Genomic DNA, 15845 nt, shown 5'->3' with positions numbered 1-15845 from the left:
AAAAATTTATTTTTTATTAATTAAAATAAAGAAAGAGAAAAAAAGAATATCAATCTAGGGAAACAAAACAACCAATCACAGAAGAAAGAACTGCCGTTACTTTTCTTCTTTTTATAATAGGAGGAAAACCAAAAAAAAATTATACTGAATAAAAAATTTTTTTATTTTTTCGTGACTCGTTTGTGGTGAGGAAGAGTGGCTCTAACTGCAAAACTGCTTTTTTTCAACCACGGTTTCCCCTTTAACATACGCAAAAAACCCCCGACAACTCAATTGAAGCCCATTTTTCGCCCTATAACTATTATTAGAACTATTCTCTCCTAAACTCCTTAGTTTTCGCGATATTCCCAAAAAACACCCATTTTTAACCCTTTTTGATTTTTCAACATTCTAAAAATTTTCCCGACCATTCAGTTTCTTATAACTTCTGACAACTACTCGATTTTTCGATTTTTTATAATAATAATAATAGTATAAAATAATAATAATAATAATAATTTCTGTTTGAGTCATATGAACTTGTGAGAAAAACCGGATTCGATGTTACCGACCGTCGGGTGTAGTATGGTAATAAAGTATAAGGGTGAACTTTGGGGTGAACTACCCTTATGAGTGAGGGGGTCAAAAATTAGATAATTTTCTACTCGCATACCTAAGGAACATCTATGCGAAATTTGAAGGAAATCGGTTGAGTAGTTTCGGAGGAGTTTACGGACAAACACCATGACAAAACGCGAGATTTTTATATATAAGACAAGATTTAGAAAAATATCATGGAAAAATTACTGAACATCAAGAAAATACGATAAATATGGGAAAATATCAGTAAATATAAAGAAAAATATAGAAAATATAGGAAAATATCAAAGAAAAATCACTGAATATAAAGAAAAATACGATAAATATGGGAACATATCAATAATTGAATAAATTTTAGTTGTAACAGTAAGTTTTCCATAAAAAAAACATGATAAAACAGTTGCTGAAGCAACTGTGTCTGCCTTGCGGGGGGAATTTTAATTTCTTTTTTAGTATTTTGAAATTCGTGACTACAAATTTATTTTATTCTCCATTGTTACAATGATTACTGTTACAACTCAAATTTATTCAATTTTCATTTATTTTGCTTGTTCCTTCTAATGGAATGTCATCTTCATGTCCGGAATCGCTTTTTTCTAACTTTTTAAATTCTTTGTTTTTATTCATCGTGTTGTACCATGATTTTAGCCTGTCAATATTAAATATTGTTTCATAAAATTGTCAAATTTGATTTTATTTATTTTATTTACTTTTTTCCCTCGGTTGAATCAGGATTTAACGTTTTAGTTGTTGTTGAAGTCGTCGTTATATTTTTAATTTTTTTATATTCATTTATTAATAATTCCTTTAATGCTATACGCCGATCCAGTATCTCGATATGATTTACATATGATTTACATGTTAATCAGCTGGTTATCAAATGCAAATTTATTAATTGAAAATTTATCTAAAAAAAAAAAAAATGATGAAACAGTTGCTGAAGCAACTGTGCCTGCCCTGAGGGGGGAATTTTAATTTCTTTATTTAAATTCGTGATTATAAATTTATTTTTACAATGATTACTGTTACAACTAAATTCCCGCATAAAAAAAAATATAACTGGGAAATATATCTATTTGGCCCTCAGAATATATCTTGTGAAAATATATCCAGAAACTATAATATGAATACATTTTGCTAGTTACAACCTTTTAATTATATCCTACTAATATATATTCATTATAATGAGATATATATTCTATGAATATATTTTCTGATATATCCATGTGAAATATATTCTGAATATATATACAGATATATAATCTCAATATTTGTGAAACTCAATAAACAAAAAATATAAAGCAGCTATATCTAATATATTATAAGATATACAGGATGTCTCGTAAGTCGCGCATGGTAGGTATACCACGAGATTGTACGTGAAATTTCAAATAGTACATGTTTTTAAATTTTGGGTCTAGGACGCTTTGTGCCTGAGTTATTAACGTTTTAAGTTGAACAATCCGAATCGAGCGTCGATAATTATTATCATTATGGCGTCTGAACCCACGTGTGTGTTTACGCGCCATGGATTAAATTGTTTTTGTTTTTTTAATTAATTCAAAATTCGAACGCCAGATAAAGCTTACTGATATTTTCCCATTTGTATCGTATTTTTCTTTATATTCAGTGATTTTTCTTTCATATTTACTGATATTTCCCTGATATTTTTCCATAATTATCGGATTTTTTTTTATATTCAGCGCTTTTTTTTGTTTATTTACTGATATTTTCCCATATTTATCGTTTTTTCTTTATATTCACCGATTTTTCTTTGATATTTTCCTATTTTTTTCTACATTTTCTTTTATATTTACTGATATTTTCCCATATGTGTCGTATTTTTCTTCATATTCAGTGATTTTTCCTTCATATTTACTGATATTTTCCATATTTATCGTATTTTTCTTTATATTCAGTAAGTTTTCCTTGATATTTACCAATATTTCCCTGATATTTTCCTATAATTATCGGAGTTTTCTTTATATTCAGCGCTTTTTTCTTCATATTTACTGATATTTTTCCATATTTATCGGTTTTTTCTTTATATACAGCAACTTTTTCTTTATATTTACTGATATTTTCCCATATATATCGTATTTTTCTTTATATTCATTGATTTTTTCCATATTTTTCTTTATATTCAGCGGTTTTTCTATATTTTCCTTTATATTTAATGAAAAAATTAATGATAAGTACAATATTGAAAGCTCATTTCCAAGCAGTTGATGTCTAAATCTTTCGTAAAAAACCGTTAAATTAAAGTAAAGAATTGGTACACAGTTTACACGTTATATGTATTTATTGCTATATATATATAGCAATGGATCAGATGAACGTCGAGGTGATTTAAATATTTTAATTCATGGTACTGTATTACGTGAAACTCTTGGTGCTTAAAGTACTAACAAAAAATAATAACTTGTATTATTCGATTGTACAGGTATATTGTAATTTTGTTTTTTTTTTTCTTTTATGGGTATGTATTATACTTATCATGATAAAAAAAATTATTGCATCAAATTTTCAAAATAATTTCATTGAAGGTCGAAAAAAATAGCAAGATTAATAATACAATATATTTGCAAAGCTGGCAATGGATATTGTAAACATACAGCAACAATTTGTATTGATGTAAATGAAAAAAATACCATTTGCAGATTAAAAACTGATTTACCAATGATATGGAATAAGCCACCAGAAATACAATTGGAAAAATATAGTAAAGGAATTATCATTAAATCAATGAAAAAAAGATGATGAAAAGTTAGAACTTTTGAAAAAAAATAAAAGAGTTAATAAATGAATTATATAAGTTTATCAACACAGGAGACATATCTACACAGTACCATGCATTTAATAGTATTATTGATGATAAAACAATGCGAATAAAAATTGTATTAATGGCTTGTCAATTACGAATTACAGACAGTACAAAGGCTCATAGAATCAAGACCAGAAAAGAAAATTTGAATCTTTGGCTAGACAATTAATAAAACTTTTTTTTTTAGTAATTGTTTATTTAACATTTTACATATGTTTATATGGGCTTATGGCCTCTTTAGACCTCGGAGCACTGACGCTTGTATTATTTTCAGCCACCGGTGGCGCCACGAGAGTTACTGGAAAGGCGTATTACGTCACCCTCTTTTCCCTCGAAATTTTCTGCCTCTCCATTCCATACAGTTAGTTTAATCTAAAATATATTTTCTTTAGTCAATTTAGTATCTTTACTTAGTTTCATTAAATTTTTTTCCATTTAAATTTTATTTTACTTCATAATCACTGTCGTCTGCTAATGTTATTGTTCTTTTTTTTAATAACCGTCTTGCCATTGCATATATAAAATCCACTTCATTGATTGCTATTATAATTGCGATGATATCTATATAATATCATTATCAGTAAAAATAAATTAAATAAACTAAAATAAACTAAAATAATTTTATTTGGTAGATGTATGATTTCTTGTATTTTTTTAAATTCAGAATTATTTTTTAGTATATTTTCCTTTTCTTCATCGTCTTCGAATTTTATATTAGCCTCTACTGATTTATTCGTCTATGAAAATACTAAAACCGGGAAATTACTAAAAGTAATTTCAATTGTTAGTTTATTTATTATTAACAAAAAACGATTATCGTATAATTTTCAAAGTCAAATAATAAGAAAACTAAGAACAAATCATGGATGCGATTTTTTGCCAGGATATTAGGAATGACGTTAGAAGATCATCCCTGATGTTACAGTTGAAAAATCGTAATGAAGGAGTGATTTTAATGATTTTTATTAAGGCAGGGTGGCGCTCAGGAATTTAATATCAAATTTTTTAAGCTCAATAAAACTTTTTTATGTTAATTTGTTCAAAAGTTATTCAAAATATAAACAATTACCGATTTTTATTTTAAACATTTTTTCTTCAAAAAAAAGTTTAAAGCGCATGCGTAAAACTTTCTTTGCTGTGATTATAATTTGCTTGATCGATAAAATAGTTATTTAAATTATCATGTTATTGAAATAAAAAAAAAAAATACCATGGACAAATTTTTATAAATAAAAGTAATAAATAAAATGGTTCTAAAAAAAATTTGTTTAGTTAAAAAAAAAGTAAACTGAACGATTTATTTTTTTTATATTTGTATTGATTTCTTTCTTGAACGAATCTAATAAAATCATTAATTACATGTGATATAACCTCAAATTTTTTTCATCTGCATTTTGATTTATGTACATAATTTGACAGGTGAAAAACAGCGCAAAAAAAAAAAAAAATATTTAATCATATAATTTTAAATTATTAATAAAAAAAAAACTATAATGAATTCGGAATAATCAAGAGGAACCACACGGGCTTTCGCCAGAGTTTTGAAAATTTTCAATTTTCATTAGATAACGAATGCGTTACTAAAAATTTTTTTTTATTCTTTTTGTTTTATATTTTATATTTATATTTTATTTTTCTTTATATTCAGTGATTTTTCCCTGATATTTTGCTATATTTTTCTATATTTTCCTTTATATTTACTGATACCCTACACTGAGAGAAATATTAACTAAAAATTAAAATCACGGTTGAATAGAAATTACTATACAGCTTTGTAATTTTTGTTTTATTTCTGGGACTGGCCGCGAGAGATGGAATTCTACAATAAAATTATGTAAAATGTGTAAAATGTCAAAAAATTGTTGGGTTACTTCAAGCCTCTATACATCGTTATCTATTGCAGATGGACATGGGGTTGAGTGAAGTTTATTACTGAAAATTCAATTCTAAACAATTTATGAAGAATTACTTTTTTGATTAATCTCTTAGATAATGAGTTATGAGTTAATTAAAATAAAGACATACATGGTTTGTGAAAAGAATAAAAATTATTATATGGTTGAATAAAAAATACTGCACAATTTAATAAATATTCTTATATATATAATAAAAATTATGATGTAGACATATAAAAGTTAGCATAGACTTAAATATTTTTTACTATATAGCTTTGTAAAAATTCTGTTCGTGGGGCGAAATAACACAAAGATGGCCGACCGATTGAACTAATGATTGAACTGTCATGTAATTTCAAGCATTTCTACAGCCTTATCTGTTGAAGCTAGGTATGGGGTTAAGCGAGGTTTATTATTAGTTATTTATTTCTAAACAATTTATCAAGAATAACTTTTTTCTATTTAACAATTAGTTTTCGAGTTTTGAGCGTGTAAACAGAAAAGAAAGAATGTTGCCGGGAATTGATTTCTATTCTCCGTGAATCTAGCACAAACTGCCGAACTTAACACAAAAAATGTCCAACTTTTAAATAAAATTTATAATAAAATTTAGTAAATTCTAAAACTGGTAGTGGGTAAATTCTCAGCCTGCTAAAATTTACTTGTGAGTGTCGTGAATTTAGTCATTTTTTTAAACAGAAATTACAATAAAATTGTGTAAATTTTATGGCTTAGTATTGTATATAATCAATGGCCAGATTTTTTACATAATTTTATTGTAAAAATTATCTATCAATATACATTCAATGATGCTGTACAATTCTTTTATTTATTCTTAGAAAACAAATTTATAAACTTAAATTTAGACATTTAACATCTTGTTTTTTAAAAGAAGTTTTTCCAATAAAATATAATTAAATAATTTTTTTATTACGAGACTTCGCAAATTTGATTCATATCAGCCGACTTGTACTTTAAATTTACAAAAAACACTTCCATATCATAATCGTACGATGACCGCGCGGGCAAAGATATGCGTTTAGTAATTAGAAGATAGTAGGTTCGGTTTGCGGTTAAGACAACAAAATTAGAATCAGGTTTTTTTTAGAATAGGTAGAATTCAAATAGATTATAATACAATAAAAAGAAATTAACAATAAATAATATAATTTTTTTTTTTTAATTCAAAAAATTTAAAAATATCTTTTTACGTCTTAAGGTTGATTCCCAGTCGCATCACCGAACCAATATTTATGCCACGAAGGGCCCGTATATCAATAACGCTATTTTTTATTCCCGTGTCCTAAAATTTTTTGTGGCGCCACTGATGAAAAAACTAAGTTCTTTAGTAGTATGTGTGTGCGCGGCAACACACTAGCAAACAAAGTTTACGTCGTACACTGAAACCATGCTTGTGTTCATGTCTGTGTGCTGCGTTTCTCGCGAAATTTTTGAATTTTAAAGTTATTTATTTCTAAAACGCAACAGACGAAATACTAAAAATTTATATCAAAAATTTGTCTTTTCTAGCACTACAAACTGATAGAAATTTAACGTTTTCTGTTGCGTTTTGAAAAAGTTATTAATAAAAATATGATGTACCGCCTATACTTTGCGTGTTAAAGTTGTCAACTTTGACAGTAAATATCTCAAAAAAACCACACAAAAAAAAATTGAAAAAAATTGACAATGTAGATAATTATTTCATTTGAACATAAGATAAAAAAAAAAAAAATCTGTTGCGATTTCAGATTTCCAGAATCAACCTTAAGTCATACACGGAGAGAAAAAAATATTAGGTTTTACTAAAAAAAAACACTGGATTTTACTATGTTTTATAGTACTGGTGGATGTTTTGGGAAATTTAGCAACATTTATCATGTAAACAGTGAGTTTTACTATGTTTGAGAATTTTAATCAGACGTAGTAAGTATCATAATACTCAATCGTAAAAATGGCCATGTTTAAAATAAAAAGTACTATGTTGTATAGTCAAAAATATATTTGATTAAAAAAATATTTTACAAATTTGTCAATTTTTTTTCTGTTGTATTATTAACGCAGAAGCTTTTGTTTTGTTTTTTTTTTTTTTTTTTCACACTCTGACCGGGGATCGAACCGACGAAGTATGTATTGACGTGGTGTCGGATACGCTTTAGACCGCTCAGCTACGGGACTAAACTGGAATTAACGTAAAATTGACTCTTTTGTTTGGTATTTCGTCTTTCTGCATTTTTTACCATGTGAACATAGTAAAATTCGCTCCAAATATCGTAATTAATATAAAACACACAATAAAAATTAAATCGGGAATCGTATTTTTTAAAATTGATGAGTAGTATAAATAACATTGTTTGAATTTAGGTACCGAATGATTATTTTAACGAGCGTCAATTGTCAATTCTACTATGCTAACATAATAAACATTAATTTACACATAGCACTTTGTATCTACAGTTTATTAAAAAAAAGAGTTTTCGTTAGTACTTTCGACTATGTCTTCAGTAAAAAAAATCTTGTTCCATAGTTTGATTACAAATGATTTAATTTACTATGTGCCTTTATTAAAATATATAAAATAAATAATAAAAAATATAAAAAAAATATTATATCTTATCAAAAATCCGAAAACATCCACCGATACTACAGTAGCATAGTAAAACATAATATTTTTTTCTCTCCGTGTACTAACATTGTTTTTAATTAAAAAAATAAAGTCTTGAAAGAAAAAAAATTAAGTTTTGATTCGAGGTACATTGTCCATAAAAAAAGAATGTTATTATTTAAATTCAAGATTGCATGTATATGAAGACAAACTGTTTATAAAATTAAGGGACTTTATTCATGAACCAAGGCATACAAGTATTTACATCAAAACAAAAAGTGTCTATAATTTAGACAATTTTGTTTTGAAGCAAACCAAGTCTGTTATAAAAGAAGACGTAACAATGTCTACAATTTAGACAATTTTGTTTTCACGGAAACTAATTATGTTACAAAGCAAGATGACATTGTCTAAAAGTTAGACAATTTATTTTTCAACAAAACCAAATTAGTTATAAAGCAAGACGAAATAGTGTCTAAAATTTAGACAATTTTGTTATTGTACAAACCAAATCTGTTATAAGACAAGACTTAATATGTATTGTCTAAAATTTAGACAATTCCATTTTCAGGGGAACAAAATCTGTTATAAAGTAAGACGTTATAGTGTCTAAAATTTAGACAATTTTGTTTCAATACAAACCAAATCTGTTATAAACCAAGACTTAATATTGTCTAAAATTTAGACAATCTCGTTTTAAATAGGACCAAATTTTTTATAAGACAATTTTGTTTTCGATGAAACTAATTATGTTATAAAGCAAAACGACATTGTCTAAAATTTAGACAATTTTGTTTTTTTTTCAAGACAAATATATTTATTGAGAAAGAAAAAAAAATATTAATTCAGTTCCTTCAATTGTTTCAAATGAAGGATATGAGTGGTTTGAAATAAATCTTTTTTTACTATATTTGATGTTTGTAATACTCGAGTTAAACCCAGAAAATATATAATCGAGAAATTTTTTTTTGTCGAGAAAACATGTTTTTTTTCGATCAAACTGTTTTTTATTTCATTCAAATTTTCTTTTTTCCTAGACAAAAAGTTCTATTTTGTAGAATTTTTTGCCTTAATTTCAACAAAACATAACAAGGAATTTTGCTATCATAGGGTGAATAAGGATATTTTGCGCCCTATTTTATCGATATAATATATAAAAAAAAATCATTACGTTAGGTGTATTTAACAATAGCCATATATAACAAACAAAAACCGCTTAGAATATATTGAAATTATTTTTTAAATAAAATTTATTGTGGATAATAATATAAAAGACAAATATTTTAAAGTGATATAGATGAAAGAATGAATCATTACAAAATCAAAACAGTTTCTGTCTTCTGGCGTTGTCGCTGAAAAATTGTGTCATCGAAGTCTATTGAAGATACAATTAATTTGGCACAATGATTCTATTGTATTATAGAAAATATTGCAGAGAAATTGATCTAGATAATGAAATAATTTATTTGAATTCATCAATCTTTAGCAACAGTCACCAATAGCTTTTGATTAATAAATTATCTAGGGATGTATCTAGGAAAGAATGTAACCAAATACCAGAGAGTCCCATTTTAATTTATCAATGAATTTTCTTAAAAATATGGCACAAATTCTAAAATGTTTCAGGTAAAAGAAGTTGTTAGGGTTTGGAGGGACGGAAAAAAAATTCGAAAAATCCAAAATGGCGGAGTTTCCAGTATAAACATAGTTTTTTTAAATGGATACTGCATTTTTTTTTTCACCAAAACGTTTTCTATATCAAAACTAACACTTTTTATTCGAAAAATTTTTAGATAAAATGACTTTTTTTTCGGCCCGATTTTCTCTTTTTATTTATTTTCCTGAAAAAATATGGCTTTAATTAAAAAATGTTATCTAAAAAAGTTGTAGCGCTAAAAAAGACAAAAACAAAAAAAATTGGCAATAGCTTTTTTGTAATCAATTATGGCAAATGTTGCCAAGAAAAGGATGTGACCAAATAAATAAATTCGTAATCTGATTAATTTTCTCAGCCATTTGCCATAATCATCTTAATTTTCGTCAATTAAAAAGGATAGGGAAAAGAAAGCAGCATATAGTCAATACAAGCAGAATAAAATCGGTCCATGTTAACCGGCGTTAGTGGTTAAAATCGGTTATAGTACGATGTTAGTGATAGGTAGCATAGTAGAAGTACTACAGGTATGGCAGTAGCAGGCAGTAGTCCATGCTTTTTTCGTCGCGTTCTGCGCAGCCTTATTTTTTTCAACCAATCAACAACGCGCCATCGAGCTGTTTTGCTTTTCTTTCTAACACGCAATCTCTATTATAAGATCCTCTAACATACTGTTTTGACAACTATTTTTCATATTGTTGTAAATACTAATAAATATATGTGGAGCATCTTTATAAAAAATCAAAAAAATAAAAAAATCAAGACAGTTTAACAAATAAATTATAATATTTTCATTGTTGTTGTTTTTTTTGATGCCACAAACAATAGAGGTTGTGTTGTATTTATTATACTTGGATTCATTTATTTAATATAAATAATTAATTTTATTATTGTGTTAATGTGAATCATTATAAAATATACCAAATCTAGTTGAATAAATATGATAACTTTTGAAAAATTTAAAAAAACTTGAAAATTTTCTTAACAAATTTATCGCGCGCGTATAAAGTCTTCCATTTTGTGGCGAGAAGGCGACCTTTGATTGGTCGATTCACAGCGGCCAAACCAGGCTGCGCACTGTCATACCTGGTGTATTTCTACCATGATAGGTAGAATTAGGTAGAATTTTAGAGTATAGAGGATCGTGTCTTGGCCGTTGAAGAAACAAAAAAAAATTTCAATTCAAATTATTAAGTATATTTTTTATTTTACGTTTTATTTTGCATTTTTAATATTGTTCTAGGACGATTGTCTCTAAACGACAAATGACAATAATGAGGACAATTAACTTCAAAATTCAGAAAGACAATCATGTTTATGTAATATCTGAATGATCATAAATGACAGTAGTCAATTTTTTTCCTGAAAATATAATTTTTTTTTTAATTGTTTAAAAAAGAATTTTTTTTTTTCTTGTGACGCGCTTCTAAGTGCGCCCCCCTTTCCACTGCGCCCTGGGCAGTTGCCCCTCTTGCCCACCCCTTGTTACGGCACTGTTAATTTCAACAAAACATTTTTACAGTGTAAGATTGCTATCATAGAGGTGAATAAGGAGAGTGAGCTTTGGATTCACCTCCATGATTGTTATATATATGGCACGGTTAACAATACGATTAAGTTAACACTAACCTCGTCCATTACGAAGGGACGGGATTCTGGTGTTAGCTTAACCCGGCTAATTCTAACCCTCATTACGAAATTACAAATGCATCACTACACGGAAAAAAATTTACCGTAGATTTTACTATGGTTCCACAATATTCAAGAAACATCGGTCAACTCATATATTTTTTACAGTAAATATATTAAGAAAAAAAACAATGTTGTGATTAAAAAATTGCGCAATGGACCATAGCAATGTTTGAGATTTCAATTTTTTACTTTGTATAAAATAAAAACTGCAACGTAACATCAAATCTTTACAAATTTAAGTTGAAAAAATTATTATGCATTTTTTCAAATACTACAATGTACCATAGTAATTTTTATAAGTTTAAGATAAAACGATTTCTATCAAATCAAAATTAGATTCAATTGAAGAAGTCAATTACTACTGATTTAAATAAAAAAAAAAAAAATATTAAAGCATACATTAGAATATAGTAGACGTCATATATACTGCTCGATTAGATGAATTTCTTCATACTTTAATTATTAATTATAAAAAAACTAAGCTCCAAACCTCTTTAATTTGTTTACTATACGTTTTGTTTTGTCTCATTTTATAACCCAATAGGTTTTTTTTTCACGGTGTGACATTGTCGAATAAAGATATCGGTATTTTAATGGACTTTTTTTTGACGAAAATCGTATTCTCCATAAGAGTCCATGTCAAAAGTTGTCAACTTTGAAAATTAATAAAAAATTAACGAGCTTTCAAAAAATTACATAAAATGTATCAGTATTTCAAGAATCTACTGTAAAAATTTCAAAGCATTCTAATATTTAGGGACTGGCCGAGGTAATCCCTTAAGTCATATTCGAATTAAAAAACTAAAGTTTAATAATAGTTACGAAAAAATAGAAAAAAAATTTAATAGAAAACTAATCTTTAGTCGGTATTTATTTTTCATATTATTATCATATTATTATTAAAGTAATACAAACATCGAAAAAGAATATTTTATTATGTCTTATAAGTTGTCTTATGATATATGTAAAAAAAATAATAAGCAAAACATTTTTCTTTTGACTTGTTAACAAAATTAACCTTCTATCTGGTAGAACTTTTTTTTTCAGTGTATATCTTTTAAATGGCGAAGACGAAATAAATTATTTTTTTCCATTAATTTCATAAATCATAATTTAAAGAAGTACAAATCTATCGAAAAAAAACTAAATTTAAATTAAGAATTTAAAAAATGCAATCAAACGTATACTCCCTATGCTTGTGTGTTAAAGTTGTCAACTTTGACATAAATTGTCTTGATTTTAACGAACCCACAAATTATTGAATTAATTTTTCAAGTATAGATTATTATTTTATTTAAAGATTTAAATAAAAAATCGAAAACTATATAACGAGAAAATTTACTAATAATCTACCTTAATCGATAAATATGTAAAAATTCTAGCACTCACCTAAGTTGCTAAAACCTGATAAAAATTCCATTACATGTAAGCAGGTTGAAAGTGAATATAACTGATTATCGTAAAAGACCGAAATGTTGAATTTCTAATGATACTTCTTTTTGCAGAAAATAATCAGGGAATAAAATAATCGTTTTGTTGCATGCTGGTAATTAATAACTTAGTTTCTAATTAAGATTAAATAAATATAAAACAAATTATAGTTCATACCATTATGCAGCTAGTACATCAACTTTAGAGCAAATCATTTGATGAAAAAAAACTAAATCATGCTCATTGGTTTATTGGACACTACAGCGCTAGTAAAAATAATATAATTATGAGTTACTAAAAATTAAGTTTATTATAATGGAAGCTCACCTTGAGGCCAGTGAGAAATGATGCGGGATCAACTGGATTTCGTGTTGACGACGTTTGATGATGCGTTGTAGCACCGTAACTCAGCTGATGCTGATAGTTCATGAGGATCTTACGATGGGCACTCGCCTGAGCTCTAAACGCTGACACTGATGACTTCATTTCTGTCTTTTTACAATCCTAGGATAACCCATCCTCTCATCAATATCGTTAAAAAACATTATGGCTTTTTTTATTTTTCGAATTAACTTATGAGCCACTTGTTTATGTTGATCAAATATAAATTTAAGAATACACATTTAAAATTGGATTTATATTATTGCTAGACGTAGCTCATCATGATAAATCACCACTACAGAAGATTTCGATTTCTCATTATAAAAATCCTTAGTGGCGTATTTCTGTACATTAAGGTATTTTGATGGTGTATAATGGCAAAATTAGTTTTAGTTTATATGGTCAAAAAAACACACTGACACTACAAGATGTGGATAAAAATTTCGTACGTGACTTAAAAATGCTTAAAAGCCTTTCGACCTACTGACCTCACTCATATTTTAATTACCAGTCCTTCCACGAAATCATGTCACTACCCTACTAAAAAAAAGATTTTTCACACAATTATTATTATTTTTGTAAAAAACTTTTTTTTTACGTATCACTGATTTTAAGCACTTAATTTCGATGTTGAAACTTTCTTTGGAATCGAACAGGCAGCTACTATTAAAATCCATTACACATGAAAATTCAGAATAAAATTTCCTGAAATATTAAAGAAAAAATTATTTGTTAAATTAAATAAAAGCTACTGAATGTTTTAGACCTCATAAAATCTTCTAATAAGTATAATTATTTTAAAATTAGTATCAAAAGCATACATTCTGTCATTGGCTTTTAATTTAATAACTGGATTAACATGATGACCTAGGCAATATATAGACATTGGACTCACTGATACATATGCTGTTCGTGTTTTTATTATTTGAAAACAAAATAACATAATAAAGAATCTACACATATATTTGCGACAAATATAAGTGAAGTGTTCTAATTATTTTTAATTTGATTGATAGTATTATATTTTCAGTATTTACATTTTTTTTATATTTTTTGGCTCACGTATTTTACATGTTTATTTAATCTTCCAGTACTTAAAAGTGAAATTTCTATTTTATTATATTAATAACCAAGTTGTTAAAATTTTTTGGCAAGCTATTACCTTTCAAATTGAATTGAGGAATGCGAACAATTGATCAAGAGTGCAATTTGTCTACTTCATGCGTTCATTATAATATCAAGTCAGACTAACGTCAAGTGGACTAAATTCCCTGAAGATTTGAGTTGGAAAAATTATCAATTCCAATTTTATTGCCATCAATAATTCAATTAAAGCCAAGGTAATGTAATATTATTTTGGTATAACTAGCACAAAAAAATGGGTTTCATGATTACAACGGTTTTTTTATTTCGTCTATGATAATTCATTCCCACAACCCATATGTGAACTGGTAAAATTTTTCCCGAAAACTACAATTGTCGTTAATACCACCATACTTGGCCATAAACATTTCACCAGCAAATAACTATTTTTAAATATAACTCAAATTAAAAAAAAAAGATACTTTATTTTTATTCACAATTAAATTTTCAATAATCGTTATTTTTTTAAAAGTGTATGATCAATAATATCAATTTTTTCATATCAAATTTGCTTATTTTTGCTATCATTTAAAATCTCAGATATTCACATACGACTCACTAATTAACACACCTATACCCATATAAACTAAAATTAATTAGCTATACACACTTCTATATCAAATTTTATATACAATTATTTTTATCAACACTTGGTATAACAAATTAATTAATAATAACAACAACAGTAATGTTACTTAATACCATAATTAAAAAAGAAAAAAAAATACAAGTGCAACAAATAAATTCGTGATAACAATTTCTATTTTTTGTTTAATAACTAGTTTTAATCATTATTTGAATAGTTTAAAATATTTTAAGAATTAAATCCTAATAACTGTTGTAAATTTAGTATCAATAGTACCCGGAATGGAATAATAAAAACAAATCAATATTAAAAAGGATTGAGGTAATGAATAATAAATTTTCTAGTATGAGGAAGATAAATATTTATTAATGTGATATTACTGATAAATTTTATAAAATTAGTTGATTTTTATCACTTAATGAAAAAAATTTAACAGCATTCGTTAACACATAAATAATAAATTAACACACGTGTCACGCAGCACGAGCTGACATACTGAACAATAAACCGGCAGTTGCGTCTTCGTGGCGCTGGAGAGATATCCAGAAGGGGTTTTATCAAGATATTATCTAATTGTTTTGCGCGCAGCCTCCGCGATATTTCCCACTTCACTTCATCAATCTCAATCTCCCACCACACCCAAAAGGATTAGGAAAACCAAAAACGTGACATTTCCCTCTCTGCATAAGACTTGCGCAAATACAACTGAGAGTAAAATAAGCACATGAGAAAGTTATTGCTGACAAAGTTCCCGGTTATTGCACCCACAACAAGCTTCAAGATGAAAAAAAAAAAAAATAAAAAGAACAATATGTAAAAAAAAAAAAAATAGAGGGGATGCATCACGTCATTATTGATAGTCTGTTCTTATACAAGTTGAATACATTGTAAAAGTATAATTGCAATGTTAAAATAAAATTAATTGTTGCTCATAACAAAATTAATTTTTCAAAATAAAGTTTTTTAACAAATCGATGACGTCGTATATTTTATTTCAAAAAGCTCAGCGCTGTTGAGATACATATTTACTGATATAAATATAGGGGTGAGTCGGG

At 26.8% G+C, this 15845-nt stretch overlaps 1 protein-coding gene across 8 annotated transcripts in view; it reads right to left on the bottom strand.

Annotated features, from left to right (window-relative positions):
• LOC122848753 overlaps positions 1 to 15311 on the bottom strand; it is a 49023-nt gene extending 33712 nt beyond the window's left edge. For 2 of the 8 annotated variants that reach the window (XM_044147086.1, XM_044147104.1), the window contains exons 1-2: positions 13008 to 13119; positions 12858 to 12946 (exon numbers count right to left, since the gene is read on the bottom strand). Coding sequence is in view for 6 of the 8 variants with exons in the window: in XM_044147104.1 (XP_044003039.1) it covers positions 12858 to 12860 (3 nt within the window). In the remaining 2 variants the exon portion in view is untranslated. Of the gene's footprint in view, positions 1 to 12857; positions 12947 to 13007; positions 13767 to 13882; positions 14997 to 15170 lie in introns of those variants that run through there. The other 6 variants (XM_044147061.1, XM_044147052.1, XM_044147068.1 and 3 more) reach the window with 6 other exon arrangements.
• Between the last annotated feature and the right edge of the window lie 534 nt (positions 15312 to 15845).

The sequence above is a fragment of the Aphidius gifuensis genome, linkage group LG1 (assembly GCF_014905175.1).
Source record: "Aphidius gifuensis isolate YNYX2018 linkage group LG1, ASM1490517v1, whole genome shotgun sequence".
NCBI lineage: Eukaryota > Metazoa > Arthropoda > Insecta > Hymenoptera > Braconidae > Aphidius > Aphidius gifuensis.
Note: the sequence above shows the minus strand (reverse complement) of the source record. Positions and strands in the feature narration are given on the sequence as shown.